The sequence below is a fragment of the Girardinichthys multiradiatus genome, chromosome 5 (genome assembly GCF_021462225.1).
Source record: "Girardinichthys multiradiatus isolate DD_20200921_A chromosome 5, DD_fGirMul_XY1, whole genome shotgun sequence".
Classification (NCBI taxonomy): Eukaryota; Metazoa; Chordata; class Actinopteri; order Cyprinodontiformes; family Goodeidae; genus Girardinichthys; species Girardinichthys multiradiatus.
In genome coordinates this window covers 37,795,500-37,823,238 of record NC_061798.1, presented here as the reverse complement: position 1 = coordinate 37,823,238, position 27,739 = coordinate 37,795,500, and the positions used below count along the sequence as shown (strand labels likewise).

The 27,739-nt window shown below is 38.1% G+C and overlaps 1 protein-coding gene across 6 annotated transcripts in view; it reads left to right on the top strand.

The window, feature by feature from the left end:
* Positions 1 to 443: 443 nt before the first annotated feature.
* The window catches only part of LOC124868875, a 49,016-nt gene continuing 21,720 nt past the window's right edge, over positions 444 to 27,739 (top strand). Inside the window, exons 1-12 of one of the 6 annotated variants that reach the window (XM_047366498.1) lie at positions 448 to 1,501; positions 5,584 to 5,813; positions 15,328 to 15,536; positions 15,621 to 15,735; positions 15,831 to 15,924; positions 16,428 to 16,515; positions 17,869 to 18,002; positions 18,107 to 18,299; positions 18,656 to 18,746; positions 18,881 to 18,947; positions 22,405 to 22,476; positions 23,908 to 25,987. In XM_047366498.1, coding sequence (XP_047222454.1) covers positions 15,437 to 15,536; positions 15,621 to 15,735; positions 15,831 to 15,924; positions 16,428 to 16,515; positions 17,869 to 18,002; positions 18,107 to 18,299; positions 18,656 to 18,746; positions 18,881 to 18,947; positions 22,405 to 22,476; positions 23,908 to 24,780 — 1,827 coding nt within the window. In that variant the 5' untranslated portion in view covers positions 448 to 1,501; positions 5,584 to 5,813; positions 15,328 to 15,436 and the 3' untranslated portion in view covers positions 24,781 to 25,987. Of the gene's footprint in view, positions 1,502 to 5,583; positions 5,814 to 6,136; positions 6,292 to 15,327; positions 15,537 to 15,620; positions 15,736 to 15,830; positions 15,925 to 16,427; positions 16,516 to 17,868; positions 18,003 to 18,106; positions 18,300 to 18,655; positions 18,747 to 18,880; positions 18,948 to 22,404; positions 22,477 to 23,907; positions 25,988 to 27,739 lie in introns of those variants that run through there. The other 5 variants (XM_047366496.1, XM_047366497.1, XM_047366500.1 and 2 more) reach the window with 5 other exon arrangements.

Below are 27,739 nucleotides of genomic sequence, written 5' to 3'. Positions count from 1 at the left end.
TACCCTCATCTATGACCCAAAGCTCATGACCAAAAGAACGAGATCACGGATACAAGCGGCTGAAATGAGTTCCCTCCGCAGGGTGTCTGGGCTCTCCCTTAGAGATATGTTGAGAACCTTGGTCATCCGGGAGGGACTTAGAGTAGAGTAGAGGCATCTCTTCTCCACCTCGGGAGGAGCCAGTTGAGGTGGCTTGGGCATCTGGTTAGGATGCCTCCTAGACACCTCTCAGGTGAGGGCACATCCCACCGGGGGAAGGCCCGGGACACTCTGGAGGGACTATGTTTCTCGGCTGGCCTGGGAACACCTTGGGTTCCTCCGGACGAGATGGCCCAAGTTGCTGGGGAGAGGGACGTCTGGGTGTCCCTGCTTAGGCTGCTGCCCCCGCGACCCGACCCCGGATAAGCGGTGGATGATGGATGGATGGATGGATGGATGGATGGATGGATGGACGGACGGACGGATGGACATGTTTTGTTTGCAGCTGCATTCCCACATGATTGTCATGTTCTGGATGATGATTTTATTTATAAAATATTTATACATGACCAGCCTGAAGATTGTTCTGTGGAACATCTGAGACAGGCTTTTAGTTAATTTCCCACTTTGGATTATTAAACATCCATGCTTCAGTGTGCTAAACATCCTTAAGTCACTCTGATGTATAGCACACTGAAGCACGTAGGAAAAAGACGACGACACTTAGCAAATACAAATTGTATCGCAAGTGAAATTTGGCAAAGTGATTAAACTTGTATGAATTCAGTTAGGCATCTTTCTTTTGTTGTGAGTTCTGTTTCTCTTTTGGACTCTTTTGTCAGAGTGACAGTTCACAGCTCATCTCACCTCTGGCAGCTTTGAGGAAATTACATTCAGGTCATGTCACATTACACAACCATTAAAAAACATTAATACAATATTTTTTTGCTACATTTTGTTGAAGTCAGAGAGACAATAAAGTTCAAACAACTGTCCCTGGCTGGAAGCTGCACCCCCATTAAAGGTTACCAACATGTAAAAAACAGCATGGCAAAGTCATAAAAATGTATTGTACAGACTCAAGACGCTCATATGCACTACATTGGATTTACATTAATTTTCCAGTAAATCTTTGTGGAATTTTGGTAAACTATGCTTTATGCAATAAGTGGCTCAACACTTTTTTGCCTTGAATGGAACTTTCCCCTACAATTTTGTTGTAGTCAGATTTATGGAGAATGAGAAACTTAGAAACTGAGTCAACTTCAACATGTGGAACCTCACGCTGTTCAGAGGAAAAACCCTTTTCATCAAATTGTGACAAGTAAGGAAGCATATGTCTCCTGTTCCTCTTTTTGTTTTTGTTGGTATTAAAAACACGGTACTAACTCAAAGCCTATGCTTTGAATTTAAACATTGCCAGATACGGATGTAACTACAGATAGTAGAAGAAGGTTCAACTAAATTCTTCATGGGAGCCATAATGCCTTGATTGAGTCACTGTTCCAGCTGAAACGGATGAGTAAGTCAATCATATAACTATACATTTATCTTGGTGTAAACACATGTATCAGTTAAACCTTTAGGGACGGAATATATATCTGTTTGCTCCACTTTTATTATAAAAGTCCTATAGAAACATGTATATTTTTTGACTACCAGTACACACATAATTGTATTTCTTGTGTCAGTTGATGTGATGTATTAGCTCATGAAACTGTAGCATGCAGTCCCTTTAGACAATATATATGGTTCTGTGGAGAAAAATAAATAAAGCACCCCCAATTCTTTATGTTTTTCTACCAATGAGCTGGACTATTTCGTGATCTTTAAAGGTTTTTGGAGTGTGTGATTTCTGATAGTCTTTTTAAAGTTTTTCTTTGGACTTTTTCATCCATTTTGACCTGTCCTTTCCGTACACATGATTGTGACAGCCATTATGCAGTGTGTGCTTGAAGAATTAGGAGAGTTTGAGCTTAAAGAAGAGAGGTTACATCTAAGAAAATTATCAACAGTTGATGAACTGTATGCCTTTAAACAATTGGAAGAAAGTCCGATGAAAACCTGAAACAGGACCTGAGAGATAAATTATTGTTGGGTTGGTGACCTCTTGTATACTAGGTTTTCAGCTAGTTGCTTTTTGGGAGTCAGCTTATTGGTGATGAAACAGTATTTGTGACATGCTGCTAGTAATAAATGCATACAAATTCAGTAGTGTTTGACAAATTTTGTAGATTCTCTGTAAAGTCAAAATTGCATTGAAACTAAAAAAAAGACCAGTCAAAAACTTTCCTAAAGTATGAACAGCAAAATACAAAAAGTCTGACTCCTTGGTAGGAGGTTTTGAGGAATAAGGAATGACTAAAGACCTTTGCACAGCACATATGATTAGGCATACATTTGCCGTGTGCAATGGATAGATGCACACCAAGAAGCATGATGTGTTCTCTATCAAGCCATATCAAATGACCTCAACCTTTTAGAGCTACCTTGACATGCTGCCTTTAATGGTCAAAAGTGTGAACAAATATGAAGTTGTGACACTGAGCTTTCTGTGAATTTCCACTTCCTGTGTTCAGAAATGTTGCTTTTGCATTTCCTGAGAATTGTTATAGTAATTCACTTTAACGAGAGCAGGATTGTAATTTTCTATGTACTCATTCTTTTGATGCCTGTGATAAGTCACAAATTAAATTATATATATTTTAGATTTACATTATTTAATTAAAATAACCAATTGAATTTCTTTGGATATCTGTGGTGTAACTGTGTCCACATGGGGGCAGCATATTAGCATTAATTGTAACCAAATAGAGCAGGATACAGAATATTTCATCACACCCCTCGTTAAGGTGCTTTAAGTTGTATCAATCTTTTCAAATATGACAAGATTTCACTTTCTTTTCATTTTTAAAAACAAAAAAGTACTTGTGCTGATGACAATCAGGGCAATAGTGATCCGAATTACCTAAATACAAAGGAACTGGAAATAAAGATGTGAGAGTTGGGCAGCTTATGTCTGCAGCTTAACAGAAAGCTGAAGTTAAATACAATTTGGTTTTTAAGAACAAACAAATGAAACAGGTTTTCAGAACAAAATACATGGATTAGGTTACATTTTTTTCAATCTTCTTAACAATGATTTTTTTTTTTTTTTACTTGCTGGCAACGTTTAGGTTAGTGTCTCACATTGCAGTCAAAGGTACCTTTTAAATAAGTTATAATGTTATAATTATTATAAGTAATAATGTTCATCGTGGGTCTCAGTGCCTAAATAACCTTGTTAGTCCAGAGCATTCAGAAAAAAAACACTATGAACCCTGACTGGTGAAGTGAATAAGACAGATTTCGTCCTCATCATGGCACGTGTTAGCGGGTGAGAAAAATTAGGCAACATTTTGACCTCAAGGTTTACATGTTTGAAGCTGGTAAAAATGGGCAAGTGTAGGGTTCTGAGGGCGTTTTACACAGGGTATATTGCGATAGTTAGATGACTGAGACAGAGGGTCTCCAAAACCACAGCACTTGTTAGGCGTTCCCAGTCTGCAGTGGTCAAGGGAGGAACAGGGTTCAACTGTCAACAGGGTCATGTGAAACAAGAGCCCATAGATGCACTGATGAAAGAAAGGCATCAAAATTAACAGCCAGCCAGTCGAGTTCGAGTCTCAGTAAATGTTTCATTTATTTAATTTTGCTGTCAGCTCCATGCTGGCTAAAAAGTCCCTTTAGGGACTTTTTAGCTAGTTCAAGAGTCCTTGAGATGCTGCTTCTATGACTGATGTGGAGCAACACCTGCATCTGTTTGCATGTCGCAGTTGATCACAGATCAGGTCACAGATCGATCTGCCTCCTGTCTGCATTTGGAAGGCTGGAAAAAGTTTTCAACTGTATTTGATGAGATTTATGGTTACCAAGAGAAAGGCAACACAATTATGACACTTAAAATGCTGATTGACATAAGTTTCCAGCCCAGCTTTTAAAAATGGGGGAGGAGTCCCCCTGCTTGTGCCATTGTTAGGCCAATTATTCCAGAGCATATCACCCTTTCATGGAAACAGTATCCTCTGGCTCTGTGGCCTTTCAACAAGATAAATTATCCGGCTTAGAAAGCAAGAAATGTTTAGCTGTGGTTGGAGAAGCACAAAAGCATTTAAGGTGTTGACTTGTCCCCAGATCTCAATCCAGTCAAGCATCTATGGGATGTGCTGGACAAACGAGTCCGGTTTATGTAGGCCCCCACCTCATAAATTACATAGTTTAAAAGATCTGCTGCTCACAATTTGTTGCCAGCTACCATATGCTATAAGTAATCTGTCAGATCTTTTAAATCCAATATAAATTAATCTTGTCAGACATTTATGTTTTTATTTAAAACTTGAAATTCAAAAACCTTTTTTAAAGTTTTGTTTTGAGAACTATACTCTGAATGGGAATTCAGGTCCTCTCGGGGCCCCCTGGTGGGATGAGGCCTCTAAGCAGCAGCTTATAGTTTTCTTGTCAATCTTATACTTAACGAGGCAGAGCTCAGACATAACTTTCTTACATCTACGTAACTCAGTACGCCACAGAAACATATGGTTGATAGGGATATTATTGTGAGAGGTCATTTATCAACTGTTCTACAGTGTATTCCTCTAACAACTGTGCCGAGAGGATTTCACGTAATGCTTGTGAAACCAAAGCCGACTAGGGCAGAATGTTGTAAAAGATCAGCTTGGTCTTTTTTAGTGGGGAGTCCAATAGGTTACGCCACTGACATCAGGGGCTCATAGAGAAGGTTGTTGTTTCTCTTGACAAAGAAACAACAAAGTGCACCTGATGTCTGATGTTTGATAAATATGACGGTGAAGCTAATAATTACTAAGCTATTGCACAAGCAGGTTGTTAGTGATCAACTGTATGGTCAATCAAATGATTCTGTAGAATTTAAAAACCCATGACCAGTAAAGTTGTTCAGTATAGTTAAAAGCATCACAATTTCAGCCTGTAATTTGGTAAACTGTTTGAAATAAAAACATCAGGTTTAATAAACTGATTTCATATACTTTCATATAATTCTTATTTCTTATGTAGAAGAATCCCACAGAGTCATACCCACACTTGTTGAATCTTACAATATTAAACAACGTAAATGTTAAAAGGCTCTTTAGAATCTTGCACTGAAAAATGTTTTCAGTGCAAGATTCTAAAGAGCCTTTGCTGGAGAATCTGTCTATAGCTAAACCTGGTGACTTCACTTGTCTCCAATCCACCAGGTCTACTGTTTTCTATGTTTCTCCTGAACATTGTTATAAAATTCTTTAAAATTCTCTAAAAACGAAGAAGAGGTTGATCTTCCAAATGATCTGGAAGAATATCGTGTAGCTGCACAAAGACAAGAGCTATTGCAAGTCTGATAAAGGGTTAAAATTTATAAGTAATGTTGATCTAATTCAAGACAAAAAAGTTAAGAAAATTAACAAAAATGTACTTAGAAACTGAATTAAAAGTATTGCAATATATCGTGCCTTGAAGATGTATTCATACCCAATGAACTTTGCCATGATTTTTCACTTTACAAGCATAAACTTCAATTTATTTTATTAGGATTATTTTATGTGATAGACTAACAAAAAAGCCCCTTCAAAGCCCAAGAGAAGTACCCCAGAGGGGAGCACTCCCAGAGGGGAGCACTCCCAGAGGGGAGCACTCCCAGAGGGCAGCACTCCCAGAGGGCAGCACTCCCAGAGGGCAGCACTCCCAGAGGGCAGCACTCCCAGAGCCCGCTGACGAGAAGACAAACTTGAGCCTCACAGATGGAGATGGGCCTCTGACACAGTGCATCCCAACACTAGGTATGGTCCAGTATCCTGAGGACAGCTAGGTTTTCAAAACATTTTGATGACTCTGTTTTGCCAGATTTTGATGTCTTCTAAGAGCATCTAATTTCGAATTTGAAAAAACAAACACAAAAACTGCATAACTTACCACATGGTAAATGAAACACAACATTTTCCAGAAAGGCAGATTCACCTTCCTTTAGCATAAAGATGAAGTGCAGAAAAAAGGAAATGGAAAATAGCTTGGGGTTTCCACCTTGCTGTTTCGCATTACTTTATAGATTGCAGATCACACAGTTACTATCAATGAAACCACACGCCACAATCAGCCACAGCTTTTTTTTCAGTGCTTTACGCACAACATTTCCCAATCGTCACTTAAAAGAGGGAGCCTGAATGAGAAACATGAAAACTACGCATTAGTCACTTTGAATTTAACAGATACACGACCATCAGAAAAGCTCAGAATTATCTACAGAACAACCCTGTGAAGGTAAGCTCTTTTGCCAACTGATTTTGGTTAACAGTTATTGATGTTGATCAGGCGTCTTTTTCAGTGTAAGGCATGAATGAACCTGTTGCGAGAAGTTATGTTATGCCATCCTGATTTTCTGATGTAGAAGACAATAAAGAAAATAAATAGTGGTTATTCCAGTTGTGACTTGTTTGGCCAAGTGAGATAAAGCTGTCGGTAAAGTGTTAGTATAGTTTAACAAAATTAGGCAAAATGTCAAATCATTTTTGTTGAGCTTTTATTGTGTCTCTTTTCTCAACTTGATAAATAAAACCAGTAATTGAATATACTGACCAAGCATCCAGAAAGCAATGTCACATGTGAACAAGGTCAAGCCATGGTATTTGTTTAAAATGAAGATTTAAAAATAGTTGAATGTTCACAAACATGTATTTAACCTGTTAAATATTATTTCATGAACGTACATTTATTTTTAACAGGAAAATTTAAAAAAAGAAGAGGAAAGGGATAGTTTAAAAAAAAAATTTGAATGTGTGGTAAATAAAGGAAGTGTGTAGAAAATGTAACAAGATAGAGAAATGACGCTAGCACTGTGGAGGTGTAAACCGGTAGAAACAGTCATAGAGAAAGATTGCCAAACCTCTCCTAGTTGTGGCCAGGTCAGTTTCACCACTCAAGCTGCTTATAACTGTTTGCTGTATGCATATAAAAGACCAAATGTGTTTTTTATTGTGTAAACCTATAGGTCAACAGAACTGGTATAGAACATTTTAAATCTAGCTCACACCTTTATTCCACTGATCAGTCACACACTGTCTGCACCTGCTGTCGGGGTTTATACTGCTTACTCCCACATGTCACATCCTGCTGTTGAGCTAACATCTCCTTCCATCTACCCACTTTCACCTATTTATGAAAAAAAGCCATGCATTTATCAAGAAACCATTATGTACAATCAGGAACTGAGGTAAAAAGTCGGTCTTGCTTCAAAAAGTCTGGGTTGAGGGAACTGGAGGCTGTAATTGGAGATGGTTTAATTTTCATAGGAAACTGGATTTATTGTGACTGTTTTAAAAGTGTACACACCTCTGTTTAAATGGAAGGTTTTGTGATGTAAAAATATGTCATAATTAACTTTTTTCATCTTTGATGTGACATATATCCTGTACAATTCAACTGAAAAAAACAAAAATGTTACAAAATCAAAAAAATAAAGAGGTTGCATAACCTGGATGCACAAGTATGCAAATCCTATCTATATATACTCACTTTGTTTTGCAAAATTTCTCTAAATGTATCAGGTTGTGTGGACATCTCTAGTCCGTAGCCTCTTTAGGTGACCTTTTAGGTTTAAGTCTTGTAATTGGGAATCCTACTCAAAACGTTCCTCATATAAGACCATTATTTTGTTCCTTATAGTGTTTGATTGGACTCCCTCTTTATCTTCGTCCTATCCCATCCAGTGTTGTTTTTGTTCTAAACATATCTTCTGGAGTTGTGGCTAAAAAAAACAAATTTTTCAACAAGACCTTAGGAGATTTTGGCCATGGACTGGATGTTTGAAAGAAATGGTTTATGCCTTTCAACCCTACTCATTAAAAGCAGACATATGAGGAGGATACAGGAAATAACTGCCACATAAAGAAACCAACCAGTACTTGTCAAAAATTCCTGATGGTATTTTTGTTGTAATGTCAGGCTCTTGGCAGCCTCCCTGACCAGTTTCCACCATGTCCATTTACCAGTTATGAAGAAATCAATCAAGAAATCAAGGTTTCAGTAATGTCACTGTTTTCCATATTTTCTTCTACTCCTGACTGATACCTTGTACTATGAGATCATTTTGACCCTTTGTAACCTCTCTGTGAACTATGGCTTTAGCTAAAGAATGCAAATGAGCAAGATAATTATAGGGCAGCTGAACTTTATTTTAGGTTTATCAGATTCTCTAAGTATAATGGCAGGCGTTTACCCCAGAAGGCTGAATTCTAGAACTGAACCTAAATGTGCTTTAACAACTATTATTTTAAGGTGGTGCACACTTTCACAATGTTTGTTTTCCAGGTGAACTGTCCAAGACACATGTCACATGTTTGGGAATTATGGCCTTAGTTTTCAAACCAGGAATTTTAGGAGATATGGTTTCTTTTGTGAGCCGCTGCATTTCTCGAGAGGCATAATGGCATATTCCATCCATCCATCCATCCATCCATTCATCTGATTATTATTAACAGTCTTTGGATAATCAGTCAGTGGTTTTGGACTGTCATAGGAAGCTGTAGTACCCAGAGAGAATGCATGCATGCTTGGGGAGAACAAACTCCATGCAGAAAGACTTCAGGCTGAGGTTTGAGAACTTTTTGAGAACTTCTTGCTGCAAGAACGTCTGCTGCAAGGTATATATATACATATATATATATATATATATATATATATATATATGGTTTAAATGCAGGCTGCATGGTGGCGCAGTTGGTAGCACTGTTGCCTTGCAGCAAGAAGGTCCTGGGTTCAATTCCCAGCTGGGGGTCTTTCTGCATGGAGTTTGCATGTTCTCCCCATGCATGTGTGGGTTCTCACTGGGTACTCTGGCTTCCTCCCACAGTCCAAAGACATGCCAGTTAGGTTAATTGGTCACTCTAAATTGCCCTTAGGTGTATGAATGAGTTTGTGTATGGTTGTATGTGTGTTGCCCTGCGATGGACTGGTGACCTGTCCAGGGTGTACCCTGCCTCTCATCCATAGACTGCTGGAGATAGGCACCAGCTTCCCCACGACCCACTATGGAATAAGCAGTAGAAAATGACTGACTGACTGGTTTAAATGCAGCCTAATTTTGGATATATGATTTCCATATCAGTATTACTTCTTAAGATGACCACGTTGATAATAAAATCTTTTACTTGTTCTGTCAGATTTCAGTATTTTTACATGTTACCTGTAACAGTCAATAAAAAACATAAAGCAGGACATGACCAAAACATTTTTTTTCTTTATTTCTTGTCAGATAACAAAGTAGTGTTCTGGGAAGATAAATAGGTTAGGAAGTGGTTGTTTTGTCTGTCTTTCGTTTCCATAGGTTGTGGTTGTTTTCTACTTAGGTCTCTATGAAACATCGAGAAAAAGAGAGTCTGGGTTTTCAGTTTTTCTGTTGGACCCAATTAGGGGAAGTCCAAATGTCAGAGGAAGATAGAAACATGAACATCTTCTTTAACCACAGAAAAAGGTACACTGTTAAAATAGTGCCCTAAAAAATGAGATAAGACAGAGTTCTTGATTTGATTATGCCCTTTAAAGGTTCTTGTTCCCTAACATGTTTCTGCTGTTTTGTACGTGTTGTGAGGTCAACTGAAGTGAGTCATTTCCAGATATTACTCACTGCACAAAACAGAGCAAACCTGAGTCTCACTCTCTTACGATCCTGAGATGTTTGACTTTTTAGGTTTCTGTTTTTATAATTTCTCTGTTTATCTTCTTAGATTTGTCATTTTAGTTCAGTTCTCTATACTGGTTTCTTAGTTCATTCTTGTATGTTTTATATTATTTCTGTTAGATTCTTCCTCATGTTTCTGTTAATCTCTGTTCAGCACATGTCTCACATATCTCCTGATTGCCACACACCTGCATCCTATGTCACCCCCCACATCTCCCTCAGTATAAATAGTGCTATACTCGTATTGTTCTCAGCCGTATCCTCTAGTTACACTCCTCATTTCTATGCCCATTGTCCATCTTTCCTCCCTGTATTCAGCCTGAGACTAAGCTGTGCCCCCAATCCTGCTTTCCTTGTGTTTTTGTATATTTTCTTATCCTCATTTAATAAATATGTTCATCTAACATTCCAGTCTGGGCTTGGGTCCTGCTCCATTCCCACACAGCTTGACACATTATGTTGGCTTTAATGTTTGATGTGCATTGTGAGAGCATAAACTTAATTTGGACATGGATCTTTGGGCATAGTGTGTTCAACATGAGATAAAAAATGCATTACTGAAAATCTACTCAGATTTTGAATTTAATGCCAGCACCAAAATAAGATCCATCCATCCATCCATCCATCCATCCATCCATCCATCCATCCATCCATCCATCCATCCATCCATCCATCCATCCATCCATCCATCCATCCATACAATGCATTCAAGTTCAGCGTATTATTCAAATTGATTGTCTATCTAAGGAAATCCAGCAGTTGTATCAAGTCATTGACTTGCAGCATTCACTGCTCCTGGAGGATTATGTTGTGACAGTGGAAAGGAAAACTCCACTGTAACAGGAAGAAACCATCAGCATAACTTGGCTCAGTGTGAGTGGTCACCGGCCATGACCGACTGAAGTTTTGAAGAATTTGTCCGTCCATCGGTCCATCCGTCCGCCTGTCCGTTGGTCCGTCCTTCCATCTATCCGTCGTCTTCTACACCGTTTCTTTTAAAAGTGGGTTGCACAGACCCTACTTTGAGATAAGACTCAGCAGTAAATGGTTGATCATTTGTTGGCACTCTGATATTGAACAATAGCAAAGAATATTTTTTGTTCCAACTGTGGCACATGATATTGTTGCCCATCATTGATAACGTCAACAGATTAAGTCATATAAAATGCACATTTCTTAGCTGGCTTTGCGTCTTTACACATTGAGTATTTCATATACATTTGTTCTGTTCCTTTTTAGAGCTTTTAACATTTTTAGACCTGAAAATGCCAAATTAAATCATTAGGCATCTACTGAATAGCATGTCAGCTGTCTTGACTATTTTTGCATATTAGCAAGGAGGCATTAATATTGATCCCCAGTAGGAGCTACATGTAGCTCGACAGCACAATAAAAGAATATTCAATACATGTTATTAAAATATCTACTTCCTCTTTACTAGTAAACTTACTTCTGATAACACATCTAGGTCAAAATACACACTTCACTTTTTTTGCATCCCTATTTGGTAGGCGATGTAGCTTCTAAAAACATCACACCTTCTAATCATGTAAAATCCGTTTACTGGGGTGGAGGTTTTGTTAGCAGGATGTGCACCTGTCAAAATAATGGAACATTTTCTGGTTTTTAGAAAAACGTTTTGACCTTTATTAAACCTCATAAACAGGTGACCGGAGATGATGAGAACGTGTGTTTCCCCCTGTGCACGGAAATGAAAGAAAACATGCTCAGTGCTGTGCATAAATAATTGAAATAATCAAACAAGTGCAGCTACAGATTATTCCATTTATCAGTTTGCAAATGCTTGTTTCAGATTGAGTTAATCTGTTTTTTTTTTTCAAAGTCTTTAACATGTGTCTGTTTGGAGATGTTAATGGTCTGCTGAATTAGATGCCCACCCTTCCTTAGATAAATGAAAATGACAATGGATTTTTTAACTAAACTAGTCTCTAAAGCTTTAATAATGTTTGCTTTAGCATAAATGATTGGAATTTATTCGCTGATGTTGCTCCTGTTGTTGTGTAAAGTAGATACTGCAAGATGCTGTGGGTGTTTGTTGGTCTGTTTGCATTGGGCTGAAAAAAACCACAGACCACAAATCCTACATGAAACCCACACATGCATTTATTTTCATCTTGTTTGTGACACACTTCAGATGTTCTTGTAAATATCGGGTTTATTTGGATGTTTATCCATGCAACGCACATCAATGAAATCATTAACAGCTTTAACTGCATGCCCTAAGGTAAAAGAGCATCCTGAGTATGTGAGCATCCAAGGTAGCACATAAAGGACGCATGCAAATATATAGCAGAAATGAAAATGCATATTTTTTAATTATAAATTACCGGTATGTGTTAAGAATGTCACCCAAACACTGATGCAACCTGTGTTAAACTGAGTTAAGACCACAATGAGGGTTTCCTGTTTTTTTCTGTTCTGCCAGCTTCTGGCACAGAGTCATCCCCGTGTTATTAAAAATTTCCCTTTTACTATTTTACCTGTTAGACCCATTAACGGGTAAAATAGATTTCTAATTATTAGTCAAACAATATTAATGCAGTGCAAAAGTCATAGAACAAAAACTGGCTGGATTCAAACTGAAAAAAGACATATGCCACCTTTTTTATGGGGAAAATTCCTCAGAAGAAATTTTCAGTGAAGACATTACTTTCTGTCTTATCAGTCTTATCAACAGTTGTGTGTAAGATATACAGGTCCTTCTCAAAATATTAGCATATTGTGATAAAGTTCATTATTTTCCATAATGTCATGATGAAAATTTAACATTCATATATTTTAGATTCATTGCACACTAACTGAAATATTTCAGGTCTTTTATTGTCTTAATACGGATGATTTTGGCATACAGCTCATGAAAACCCAAAATTCCTATCTCACAAAATTAACATATTTCATCCGACCAATAAAAGAAAAGTGTTTTTAATACAAAAAACGTCAACCTTCAAATAATCATGTACAGTTATGCACTCAATACTTGGTCGGGAATCCTTTTTCAGAAATGACTGCTTCAATGCGGCGTGGTATGGAGGCAATCAGCCTGTGGCACTGCTGAGGTCTTATGGAGGCCCAGGATGCTTCGATAGCGGCCTTTAGCTCATCCAGAGTGTTGGGTCTTGAGTCTCTCAACGTTCTCTTCACAATATCCCACAGATTCTCTATGGGGTTCAGGTCAGGAGAGTTGGCAGGCCAATTGAGTACAGTGATACCATGGTCAGTAAACCATTTACCAGTGGTTTTGGCACTGTGAGCAGGTGCCAGGTCGTGCTGAAAAATGAAATCTTCATCTCCATAAAGCTTTTCAGCAGATGGAAGCATGAAGAGCTCCAAAATCTCCTGATAGCTAGCTGCATTGACCCTGCCCTTGATAAAACACAGTGGACCAACACCAGCAGCTGACACGGCACCCAGACCATCACTGACTGTGGGTACTTGACACTGGACTTCTGGCATTTTGGCATTTCCTTCTCCCCAGTCTTCCTCCAGACTCTGGCACCTTGATTTCCGAATGACATGCAGAATTTGCTTTCATCCGAAAAAAGTACTTTGGACCACTGAGCAACAGTCCAGTGCAGCTTCTATGTAGCCCAGGTCTGGGGAATGCGGCACCTGTAGCCCATTTCCTGCACACGCCTGTGCACGGTGGCTCTGGATGTTTCTACTCCAGACTCAGTCCACTGCTTCCGCAGGTCCCCCAAGGTCTGGAATCGGCCCTTCTCCACAATCTTCCTCAGGGTCCGGTCACCTCTTCTCGTTGTGCAGCGTTTTCTGCCACACTTTTTCCTTCCCACAGACTTCCCACTGAGGTGCCTTGATACAGCACTCTGGGAACAGCCTATTCGTTCAGAAATTTCTTTCTGTGTCTTACCCTCTTGCTTGAGGGTGTCAATAGTGGCCTTCTGGACAGCAGTCAGGTCGGCAGTCTTACCCATGATTGGGGTTTTGAGTGATGAACCAGGATGGGAGTTTTAAAGGCCCCAGGAATCTTTTGCAGGTGTTTAGAGTTAACTCGTTGATTCAGATGATTAGGTTCATAGCTCGTTTAGAGACCCTTTTAATGATATGCTAATTTTGTGAGATAGGAATTTTGGGTTTTCATGAGCTGTATGCCAAAATCATCCGTATTAAGACAATAAAAGACCTGAAATATTTCAGTTAGTGTGCAATAAATCTAAAATATATGAATGTAAAATTTTCATCATGACATTATAGAAAATAATAAACTTTATCACAATATGCTAATATTTTGAGAAGGACCTGTATATTGAGAAAAGCCTTGTTCGAAGCTCTTTTGCAGCACATGGGAGGAAGTAATTTGAATAATTTGAAGCAGATCTTGAGCTGCTTCACAAACAGGTAAGATGTTAAATATTTCTTGTCTCCACTCAGTCTTTTACTTTATTAAAAAGAGCTGACTTAGTACATGTTGTTGTGGGGTTAGGGAAGACGAGTGGGTAGGCAGCCAATTTGCTAAAATGTGGGAGTACTTTCTTTTAGAGAACATGGAGTGATGAGGGTTGCATGTAAGACAGTTAGTAGGAAATGTTTACTAGATGTTTTTCAGTTAGATCATAAGTGTTTTGCATATCACTACAGCTACATCTACAGAAACTGTGGGAGACCATTTTGATTATTCAGGAATTAGATGTGGATCAACCCTAGCAATCACTTGTGCTTAATGTTAATATATGCGCACCTATAAAGCTTTTTTTCCCTGTAGTACTTTCTTGGTATCTTTAAATAAGTTATAACTTATTGTTTTTAGAAAGACTGTTTCCTGAGATGTTGTAGCCTTACCACATGTTTGCTGCAGTGCCTTGCAAACATTTAACTTTATTGTATTTTAATATGATTTAATGTTATAGAACAACACATGACAGTGCATAATTTCAAATTAAAATCTAAAATTGTGGCTAGCATTTAGATTCAGACACGGAGAACAGTTGGACGCAAGCAGCATCACTGAGGAAAAGACAGATCGGGGAAAAAGTTGTGGATATGTTTAAAGCAAGGTTAGGTGATAAAACAATATCCCAACCTTTGAACATCTCAGACCTCTGTTTAATCAATTATCCAAAAATGAAAAGATATGACAGAGCTGCATTCATGAATTTGAGTCTATAGTACAACTGTTATCTTTGTCATGCCACTTCAATGTACTTTTTAATGTTTTTGTCACTGTAGTGTCTGTTTTTCATGATGTATAACAACACTAAAAGCCAATGACATGTTCTAAGCCAAAACAAGGCCATTTGCACTTCATCAATTTGAAACTACTGGTTCACTCAAATTATGGCATTATGTTTGTTGAGTTTAAAATGTGATGTCATGAATCGTGAATCATGAAATGTGAAAAGATGTGAAATTATCTAGCCTGTGGTTAGTTTAGTACTCATAAGGTTGGTTTTACAAGAAGTAAGTGATACAATTACTGACACACATTTTAACTATGTGTTTTCTCAGTATGTCTAAGTGGAACCACTGCAAAATTACCAAGGCATGACCCGAAACATTACCTAAACCTTTCTTTGTATTGCAATAAATGTGAAAAGAAGCAGAGTGAAACTCAGTTGGTCCCTTTTCTCATTTGTCAACTACAGGATGGGAAGAAAAACAACTAGGCATTGGTTGATGCTCTAAATCAAACACTGTCCTTCAAACACTCACAAATGTTTGAATTCCATCCATCTCCAAACTCATGACACAGTTATGAAGAAAACAAAAATAAGAACCTTTCTGTGTCTTCTACTTCATTTTCTTCAAATCTACAGTGCTGAAGGTATTAGTTGTCCCAGCCTTCCACTGAAGAGTGAGTTATTTAACTTGATATATAATTAATACCTATAAAATTGTCTTGTTTTTCCCTTGATAAAATGTATATGCTCTTGTCTAGGCCTTACTTGCTACAATGACTTCAATTATACCATGAACTGTGTGTGGAACAGCTCAGCTGTCTATGGTGATGCAGAGGATGTGTGCACAGTACATGCAGAATATAAAAGTACCAAGTAAGAACAGCAATAACATTCTTCTATATGAAATGCTTCCAAGTAGCATCATATGCAGGAAAATAAAATTAACACAAAGATTTTTCTCTTTTTAGCTATCCCTACAATGCTTCCTGTGACCTAAAGCCTTTTGATGTCTCAAAACCAGCTTTAAAAAACTGCTCTCTGTTCTTCAAAAGGAAATATGTTGTAAGTACACAATGACACATTACTCTTTGAATTAACAGCTGCAAATTGGCAAAGGCTGGAATTGGTGGTGGGGGTGTAGTTTTTGCTTTTGGAATAGCTCATTACCTTTATCATCAAGGTTTAAAATAACAGGTCAAGTGTTCTCTATTGTTCATATAATATAACTAAAGAAGAATAATTTTTCTATTTCATTTGTCGTTCTCTTTTTCTTGTCTTTTTCATGTTTAGTTTTAATAAATCCACCTTTTTTATGTTTTAATGGAGTACTTTAAGTGAGTGATTTCAAATATTTTTTTCCATGTTTTCCATTTATTGGAGAAATTAACCTTTGGCAAGATAGAAAAAAAAAAAAATACTTTAAAATGTTTAGTGTACAAAATATTGATTTTTCACTATGACGTAGGAATGGCCAACTAAAGGTGATCTTGTTTCTTAAGATTTTGAAAACTGGTATGTGACTATGTTCCAAAAATTAAAATAATTATTTTATACATTGTTTTCAGTTTTGGACCACCCATAACATATCTATAAATGTAAATTGCATGCCTTCTAAACGCAGTGAAAGCATTTTCTACAACCCATCGTGTCACAGTAAGTATGAACTATAAAGCACACTGCCTTGCAAAAGTATTCCTGCCCCTTAAACATTTTTTTCACATATTGTTACTACATAACCACAAACTCCCTACTGGAACAACACAAATTAGATAATAATTAAATATTTTTACTAATAGAAAACTGAAAAGTGTGGCAGACAAATACGTTTAACTCTTTTTAATCGGTTAACCCTAAACAATATCATTATTCATCATATCATAATATCATATCACATATAATATATCATATACAATTATTGCCAATCATTAAAGGAAGAAACAACACTTTTCTAGGCTGTCATTTCTTTTTTGGTGGTCATTTGTAGCTCAGGCAGTTGGGTAAGGATTTTCATCCTCTCTGGGATTTAGTCTTATATAAAAGAGTAACCCTGCAGTAGTAGCTTTAAATTTAAGTTCTTTATCCACATTCATCATGATTACACATCTGTCGGTAACTTAAGGATAATATTCCTCTGATTGCAGGAATAATTCATCTTTAACATTCACCAGCTGAAGCCACAGATCAAGCTTAGTCTGATTAAAGGTGGAGCTGCAAGCAGCGCAATGAGTATAGATTTTCAGATATGTCCGAGCTTGAAAAGGACACTTCTGTATGTGTGTGATATTTGCAACAGACAAAAAAGAAGAAATGTAGCTAAACTGCAAATCACTTGCTTGAGAAAGACATAATACTACATACCAAACCAAACCACTTTACTGCAGTTGCCAATATCATACTGGACATTGCTCACATATTCAGTCTTCAGGAAGTCCCATCAGGAATAACTTGGGTAAAACTGTCAGATTGTGTAGGATATAAGATATTTCACTGTGAAAGGTAAATCTTAAAAAATATTTATATCTCTGTTTTCAGATTTTTGATACAAAGAAAATCATCTAACGCTTACAGGCAAACGTTCTCTCCATATTTATTGAAAATTAAGAATAATAGGTGTCCACTTAAAAATCATGATGTACATAACTTGCAACTAAATAAAATGAAATGACAAACAATCCTTGTACCATTATCATGCTGTTGTAGACATTTTATGCTCATATTCTATAAACATACAGAAGATATGCTAAAACTGTGATTCATATGTAGCTAAAAACACGACTTATTTTATTTTTCTAAAAGCCACACTGAAGTAGCCAAGCAGCTGCGTGTTGAAGCGGGCTCATCTATCATGAAAAGTCCCAATTAAATACATTTGGAGTTTTTGGCTGTAAAGTGACAATATTGAAAAGGTGTAATGAGAAGTAGTTAATTTTGCCAGACACTGTATAGCCTCTTGTCTGTTAACTGGCATCCATCTAACAACAAGCAACTGATTGTTGGATTTTACAGTAAAGGTGAATCCACCAGGAAAACCTACTATAAACCAGACTACTGTGACCTGGTTCACCCAAGTTGAAAAACACAAGATGATTAAACATTTCCGTTACCAGCTACAGTGGAAACAAAAAGATGAGTCATGGCATGTAAGTAATATTTTTATATAATGTAAGGGTACACTGTTTGAGAGAGTGACCTTTAAACAATAACAGTCTGCTAATGATCTACTAATTGTTTTTTTCTTTGTCAGTATTTGTCTGAAAAGACAGAGTGTAAACGGGAATGTATGGAACAACTGAACCCCAGTTTGCTCATGAAAGATGAGACTTATGAAGCACGTGTTCGTGTGCAGGCCTTTGACAAAAGCCTTAGTGGAACCTGGAGTGAATGGAGCCCCACAGAGTCATGGGTGTCACAAGTAGGAAGCCTGAAGCCAGCATCAGGTAAAATGTTCGCAAACATAAATTAAGTTGACCACTTTAGTTGAACTCAGATTAAAGTCTCTCAAGTGACCAAGTTTAAGAATGTAAGTCAGTTTTTAGAGCTAAATAATCAGCAGTTAAGAACTATAACAGAAGGAGGAATCTAAACTTTCCATGATAGTTTTGCTAATAGAAGAATTACCCCCTAATCATGCGAGGAATGTTGCATATCAATTTCCTAAACAGAGTTGTGTATAAAAATGGTGCAAAAATCCAAAACACAACACGCATTAATCAGAATCTCTACAGCAGTAAAAATGTTGTAAGCATGACTCTCATCTCAACTAATGTGACCTTCTGTGTTCTGTGTTTTTCAGAGTGGGGCGTTTCGAGCAGAGGTGTTTTAACCCTTGTGGCGTTGGCTCTTTTGCTTGCTGGCATTGTCCTCTTAATACGCAAAAAAAACCTGTGAGAAACTACAAGATAATTTTCCAGAAATAGTTTTACCGGATTGCAACATAACATTTTAATAATTCAACCTCTGCTGTTGTGCTGAAGACAACTATAGATTAGGGTCACGATTAAGTTTTTAATTGTTTCAGGGTCTACGTGCTGAAGAGCTTTAAAGGGGCACCCTTACCAGACCCTGGGAAATCTGAAATTTTGCAGGTATTCATTTGGATTTCTCTTTTTCTTTTGTTTATTTAGCCAAATGTACTTTTATTGTATGTAATTGTATATAATTCACAGAAACGTATTTAAAGTTAAAATGAAAATATTGCATTTTAATTATTTCTGATGCTTGAATAAGTAGACAGCATAAATCGTAGCAATAAAGGCTCAAAAAGCAGCACAAAATCTATAGGTTTTAAGAGCATCTGAAAATAATTTCAGGCCCTGCAGCTCACATAGCCTGGGTTTAGCCAATGGCTTTCCAGAACATAGTAACAAATGTGTGTCTTCTCCAAAACAAATCTAATGAACTACAGATGAATCAGACTTGAAATAAAGTGATTGTAGTAGAAAACAAATGAACTGTAGACCTAAAGCAGTTGTTCCCAGACCTTTTAGCGTCCAAGCAATAAGATAGCAGAGAGACCTTTCTATTTTATTAAATATAGCACAAGGTCAATTAAATAGTAGTATAACGTCATCAGAAACATAATCAACAGTCAATATATTGCTTAACATTTATAGAATAAATATGGTTTAATAGTGTTAGTTTTGTTATTCATCATGCAAAACACCTTGAATTGTCTTGCTGTTGAAATGTGCTATACAAATAAACTTGCCTTGTTTAATTTGATTTCTAAAGTGGATATCACACTTGTTGACTCTATGACAACTATGTGAAATTATGTACTTTTGTTAAAATGTAAAACCTAACACTGTACCTCAACCTCAACACACCAGAGGATATCACACTTGTTGACTCTATGAAAAATGTACATAGACACAATGAAGGCAAATATAATGAAGTCAGTCTTGCAAACAAATTTTCACATTACAACCACAAATCTTAGCATAATTTATCAGGATTTTAGTTTGCAGTCTACAACAAAACATCTTCCGGATACGGCAAAAGTGTTAAATGAGGTGCTCTGGTCAAAGGATACCAAAATCTTTGATCCTACATGCAAAACCTAACACTGCAACTTGAACACAACATGGAGCATGATTGTGGTGCCATCATGCTCTAGGGAGGCGTTTCTTTAGGGACAGGAAAGGTGGTTAGAGTTGTTGGAGAGATGAATGGCGGCTGGAATCAGAATCAGAATCAGCTTTATTGCCAAGTTCGTGCATACAAACAAGGAATTTGCCTCCGGTACACTTTGCTCTTTTGTTCTGTTTTTGCATTACAGAATATACAAATTTACAATTTACAATGTACAATATACACATATACAATAAAAAGGTGCATTTGCAACATCTGTATGCTGTTGTTCTGTACTCTATTGAATGTTCATCAGAGAAACAGCCTGGGGGAAGAAACTGTCTCTGTGGCGGACGGTTTTAGTGAACAGTGCTGTGTAGCGGCGGCCTGAAGGTAAAACTCTAAACAGTTTATGTGCAGGGTGTGTGGGGTCTGCAGAGATTTTAGCAGCTCTTTTCCTGACCCTAGACCTGTATAAGTCCTGGATGGAGGGAAGGTCAGCTCTGATTATTCTCTCTGCATTCCTGAATATTCGTTGCAGTCTGGACCTGTCCTGTTTTGTGGATGAGCCAAACCACACTGAGATGGATGAAGACAGGACAGACTGAATGATGGCAGTGTAGAAGATGACCAGCAGCTCCTGTGGAAGGTTGAACTTCTTGAGTTGCCTCAGGAAGTACAGTCTCTGCTGGGCCTTCTTTCGAACAGTGTCTATGTGTGAAGACCATCTCAGGTCCTCAGAGATGGTGGTTCCTAAGAACCTGAAGTGGTCCACGGCCGATACAGTGTTGTTGAGGATGGTGAGGGGGGTGTATGGGGGTGGTGTTCTCCGAAAGTCCACCACCATTTCCACAGTCTTGAGTGGGTTCATTTCAAGGTAGTTCTGACCGCACCAGTGTACCAGTCGATCCACCTGCTGTCTGTATGCAGACTCATCACCGTCCTGGATCAGTCCAATGACAGTGGTGTCATCTGCAAACTTAAGGAGTTTCACGGACGAGTCCGATGAGGTGCAGTCATTTGTGTACAGAGAGAAGAGGAGTGGGGATAGAACACACCCCTGGGGGGCACCAGTACTTATTGATCTGGATCGGGAGAAGATGCTCCCCAGTCTCACCTGCTGCTGTCGGTCTGTCAGGAAGCTGTTGATCCACTGACAGGTGGAGGCTGGGACGTTGAGCTGTGTGAGCTTCTGGTGGAGGATGTCTGGTATGATAGTGTTGAAGGCTGAGCTGAAGTCTACAAACAGGATCCTGGCGTACGTCCCTGGACGGTCGCGGTATTGCAGGATGAAGTGTAGACCTAAGTTAACAGCATCATCTGCCGACCTGTTTGCTCGGTAAGCAAATTGCAGGGGGTCCAGCAGGGGGTCTGTGATGCCTTTCAGGTGCTTCAACACCAGCCGCTCAAAGGACTTCATGACCACATTCGTCAGGGCTACAGGCCTGTAGTCATTTAATCCTACGATGGTGGGTTTCTTGGGAACCGGGATGATGGTGGATCGTTTGAGGCAGGAGGGGACCTCACATTTCTCCAGTGACTTGTTGAAGATCCTTGTGAAGATCGGAGCGAGTTGATGTGCGCAGGCTTTCAGGCATGATGGGGAGACGTTATCAGGTCCTCCAGCTTTCTTTGTTTTCATGCGCTGAAAGAGCCTGTTTACCTCTTCCTCGGAGATCTTTAGTGCAGGCAGAGGATCTGATGGTGGGGGGTTGGTTGCTTTATGGGAGGAATTTGTTCCTGAATGGGATGTAGAGGGGATGATTTGAGGTGTGAATGGCTTCTTGTCATGTCTGCAGTAGAAGCCATTCAGACCAGGAGACGACTCTGTTCAGGATAGGTGGAGGGGCTCTTGTAGGCAGTCAGGTTTCTCAGAACAGTCCATACAGCTGAAGTGTCACCAATAGAAAGGCTGTTCTTAAGCTTCTCACTGTAGAAGCATGGGTATAAAAAAAAACTGTTAGAGGCTGCAGAAAACCTGTGACTTGGCCAGAGTTTCAGCACAACCCTTAACATACAGCCAGAGCTACACTAGAATAGTTTAGATTAAACCATATTCATGTGTAAGAATAGCCCATTTTAAAAAGAAGAATTTGCAAACACTTCAGTCTAGATGTGCAAAGCTGGTATAGACGTACCAAAACACTTGCTGCTGTAATTAGAGAATAAAAGGTGGTCCTACAAAGTGTTTACTCAGAGGGGGTTGAGTTCATCCAAAACAACACTTCTCAGATTGAATTTATTAAAAATTCTATTTTGGAAACCATGCACCATTTTTGTGTCACTTCACAATTATGTACTACTTTGTTGGTCTATCACATACATAAAATCTCGACAAAGCATATTGGACATAATGTGACAAAAGGTTAAAATATTGTTAATGAATACATTTGCTAGACACTGTGAATTTCTTTTGTATTTTTATCTTTTTTTAACTTTGTTTTGCTAACCCACCTTGTATATTCTCCACAGAACTGGTTTACTCTCAAATCTAAAGGCCAAGACATTTCTTTTACATCAAAACCTGAAACATCGGCAGTCCAAGTGAGTATCTGGGTTTCTTTTTTGGATAATGTTCAGTAGTTGCTATTAAAAATGTTTCTCAGAACAGTTTAATTCTTTCTGTGGCACACTTCTGAAAAAGAAACATTTCATGGCTCTTTAGGACTAAAAACATCAGTGAAGAAAATGCAGCACAAAAAATAATAAATAAATAATTTTATATTTCATTTATTGTCATACAACCTACCTGAAAAAGGGTTATTACCATCAGGATTTGACAGAAAAAAGGTCAAACAGAAAATAGGAAACATTCACAGTGTAATTGTACAGCAGCGAAAACACAAGCAGGCACTTTCAAGGAGATCTGAAGAGCCCGACAAATTAAAGAAGTTGAATCAGTGAGTAAAAAAGAAAAAGCTAAACTAAAACTGTACTAAAGAATGTTATCAGGTTTTACTTCCTATAACAGAGTGGCAGTGTGGCGTGTAGGTAAATCTCTATAATTTACATGATCATTGAAATCTTAATATCTTTCAGTAACTTTTTAAAACAGTAAAACTCACGTATCATATTAACACGTGTTATTTTTCAGGTGTTGTTTCTGTTAACTTTGATATTAAATAAGACCAATTTAAAAAGGAGGATTTCATGCACGAAATGATAAGTAATTGTCTACACCCTCCACAAGGAAAATAAGCAAGAAAGGTCTAGCTATAGCGAAGCCAGTAGTTCCCAACGATCTTTATCTACCCATATTATTGGAAAGTTAAGTGGAAGGAAAATGTGTGGTTAGTGCACAACTGGCAGAAATATCCACAACCTTGAAAGGAATGTGAAACAGAGCCCATTCAAAAGTTTGGGGAAGATTTACAAACGATGGACTGCAGTTAGCGTCACCACACACAGATGTATCCAGGACATGGGCTACAACATTTCTTATGTTTTAGTCATTCCTTAAGCAGATACAATATTAGAAACTTCCTATCAGCTAAGAAGAAAAAAGGACTGGAGTGTTGCTGGGGCACATTTTTACCACACATTTTCCATCCATTCAACTTTCCATTAATATGACTACATAAAGCAAATACTTGAATACTTGCATAAGTGTAAATACTTTGTACAATCACCTTTTGCTGCAATTACACCAGCAAGTCTTCTGAGGATGTCTCTGTGAAAAGACAGCTTTCCTAGCAATTAACATTTGTGGTTGACCGTTCTTGTGGAGAGTGCTACTGACAGTCTGCTGGACTGCTACAGGATCATGGACAAGCTTTCTTGTTGATGATTCTCTAGACCATACCATGTTCATATCAGGTCATAAATGATTTTTGTTTTCAAATAACTTTTTCATGACATTCTAATTTGTTAAGATGACCTTGTATAACTTGGTGACATTTAAACCAATATAAAACAGCGTTTTGTGGGTTATATTCCTTCAGTTCTCCCTGACCTTGTTATTTGTTTCTTCCACAGACTTGGTTAAGTTCACATTTTACCGGTGAATGCGTTCAATCCTTCTTGAGCTCAGTGGATATTGTCTCTTATGAAGTTACCTCCACCGTGGATGCCATGAAGTTCTGCAAGCGAGATGTAAAATTGATGCCAGAAAGCAACAAATACGACTCCAGCTGCTCCAGCTTTTCCAACCCCAGTTACTCTGAGCTTTGTGCTTCTCGTTGTGTGCCCACTAAGAAACTGCAGGCCTCTGTAGTTGATGCCCCTTACAAGCCTGTTCGAGGCCAAAGTGAAGAAAAAAGCACAGAACAAGATAGTGATTTGGTGGCAAAAAAAGATTTGGAAATGGTCAAGTTACTTTTTATGGGTGGTAATAAAAAGGAGGCAGTGGTGATTTCAGACTATGAGAAGGTTGAAAAGCAGCTGGCTGAGCGCCTCAGGCTTCACAGTGTTGATTCAGGCATGTGCAGTTATGAAGAAGTCAGTCAGGAAAGCATGGAAGCAGACAGCGTCAATATGATTGATGGACATGATGAGGGGACACCCCACAAGGAAGAGCAAGATGAGGAGAACAAGGCAGTGAATAAGACAAAATTAGATTTCAAGAAGTTGTTTGGAGGTAGTGGGAGCATAATGGGCAAAAACGTTATCCAGATTTGTTCGGATTATAAACAAATTCCTCGGCCCAGCTGCGATTCAGGAGTTAGCATGGTAGTTGAGGAAAATGAGACACAGGAAGACAGCACAGAGGATGACGATAAGCCCTCTGAAACGACTTGCTTCCTTTTCCCGCCTCATCCTCCCAGCAGCCTACCCCAGCAACCATTAGACATCTGTGGGTCAACTCTGAGTCCATTTGTACCACCTTGTCATGATAATGGCATATTTTAGCAGATTGCTCTTTAAGGTTGTAGTCTGAAGCAGTCCTGTGATTATGGCTACAGAGCTGATAATGGACAATAGTCCTTATTTTACAGTCAGACATACCTTAAGATTGGAATAACACAGGAATTTATCCAGCTCTCATCTTTCTAATGGAAGGTGGTGTTTTTATTTAATGTATTTTCTCCATTTATTCTGGCTTATTTATACCAGTTTATTTATCAGTATGTATAAAATATGAAACTTAACCAACACGCTGTTTTAATATCAAAAATGCATTGTCTTGCTGATTCAAACAGCTGAAATGTGTCAGCCTGGATGCTGCACTGTTGTGTGTATAAAACAATGGATGTTAATGGGAAAGATTCATGTTTAATGCAAACTTTTTACAGTTACTCTGAACTTTGGAAACAATGGATGTTTTACTGCTCATATCTATGGCCATAACATTCTGTTGTTCTTCTGATCTTTCATACAAAGAAACTTTGTGCAGGTTGACTTCTTGAGCTCAGTTTGCCATAACACAAGTCAGAATATTTAATCTATATACAATAACTGCATTGTGTTTTTTGGAATAGCCTATTTATATAGCTTCTGTACAAACAGCGCACTAATATTTCCAGAGTATCCTCTTCCTTTCTTTCACTCATAATGAATGTAATGCATTTCTGACGTATATATTATGTCAGTAAAATTTAAATATTTTTGATGATGTGCTGTAAGAATATTTATATCTAATTCATTTATTTTCTTAAGAAGTATTTAACAGCATAATTTTTATATTTAACAATGTTTCTGTTTCAAATGTGTATGGCAGCTTTATTGAGATATACTGATTATATTTGAACATTTCAGAATGATTTTGGTAAACTACTTACCTTTAAGATCTGGTGAAGGTGATGAAAGAAAAATAAAGTTTCATCTGATAATGACTCCTACATTGATCAGATGTCTACTAGTAAACATGGATACTTTGTTCTCATTTATCATTTTTTTACCATTGAATGTAGAGAATTTACATTTCAGTGTGGCAGCTCTAGTGTTTTGGTTCTATTTTATTTTATAGCCTACTGGTAATTGTACACACTTTGCATCAGTAACCAGGAGTTGAAATAATTTCAGAATTAATTGTCTATATATTTTCCACATATTTTCTCTGTAAGGTCTGTGATTTTCATGGGATTATATTCTCAATAAAATACATGTGAAAGGTTAACATTTTTGCATTTTGTCTTGTTTTTTCATTATACATGGATGAATTTTCTGAAAATCCAAATAATATCTGATAAGACTGATCTAAGCAGCCCTGCACAGCAGTGCAGCTGTTAGCACAGTTGTTTCTGGGTTTCAATCCTAGCTGGTGCGAATCTCTACAGAGTTTTTTGTATGCTCTCCATATGAATCCACAGGTTCTCCTGGTAGTCTGACTTTTTCATTCTGTCACAAAATATGCATGTTAGGTTAGCTGGCCCAGAGCTGGCCAGCTAACCTAACAGCTTCCTCCTGTTCTGCGTATCGGTTTATGAATGTGTGCGCGAATATGTACACTTTGTTTTTATACACTTAGATTAATTGAATTTAGAGTAAAGAACAAATCAGTTTTAACTGTGGAATTAAAATGGGTAACGTCTCTTGTCCTTTTCATGTATGTGTGACTGTTATAATAAAATTATAAAGTGTTTATAGGTTTAGTGCCAAACAACATGTACAAGTGGGGCCCATATAGATTTTGTTCAGGTTGGTGGCGCATTTTGTTTGCCTTGCAGCAAGACGGTCTTGTGTTCAAATTCCAGCATGCATTTTTGGGGATCTTGGGGGGCCTCTGGCCTCTGTGGGTGCTGGACTGGTGTGGGTGCTCTCGGGACAGGGGGGTCCAGACGGGGAGCTTGTCCCCAAGGAGGAATACATGCTGGTGCCTTGGTGCCCAGCCCCTCCTTCCTCCCTGTCTGATGGTGCCAGGTGGGGCCAGGCAGGGGGCCGTTGTTGGTTGTTGTCTATGTGGTTGCTTTAACAACTTCCCAGAGTCGTGGGCCCCCGTCTGGCGGCCTTTGACTCCCAGACATATGTTGGGCTGGTTGAGGGCCACAGGTGCTGCAAAGGGCTCTGGTGGACATCCCTCCCTCTAGACCCCTGGGGACTGGCTCCCCAGTGTAAGGATTAGGATTATTGATCAATTAATATCTATCAAAAATTCTAATTTAAAATCATAATTCAGAAAAAAAATTCCTAACCAAAAATCATTACTTACGAATAGAAATCAGAGATGTCCTCTGGTGTTGTGATTATGGTCTCACAGCCCTTAATAATTACAATTAGTAAATTATCATTAATAATTGATAATTATTAACTAAAACCACGCTTAATGTCACCGTTTCATCAATCGCTTCACCCAGCCGGTCTACCCCCCAAAATGTCCTCACTTTGCAACAAACGGTCCTCACTTTGCTGGTGAAATATGAAAAATGGTCCTCACTCAGCAGCACAAATAAGAGTACACCCACACTATGTAACAACATACAATTACTCTGAATGGTGAAAGTCATACAAACACAGGTTACTATAGCATCAGTGTGGCCTGCCACTGTTGATGCTGCATTAAATCAGGATTTAATATAGTTAATCATAAAATTAGGTTACTGTCTTGAGATATCCTTCTTGTAGAGCAAAAAAGCTCTGGCACATTGATATATATTACTGGCTTGGCCATCACACATTAGCCTCTATAGATAATGTTGTGCACATACAGGCGACATTGCTATGCATCAAGTCATGTCAAAAATGTTCTGATGTGGGATTAGCATGCATTTGACACAAAAATGGTCATAGCCCCCTTATTTCTTATCTGTTCTTTATAAAATATGCCTAAACTGTAAGCTGAGGAAATTATTGAAGTTATGATGCATAGAAATATGTACTCTCCCTAAACATAAGTCTATGAGCAGTGTGGGGCCTCTGCATTATAGTGCTG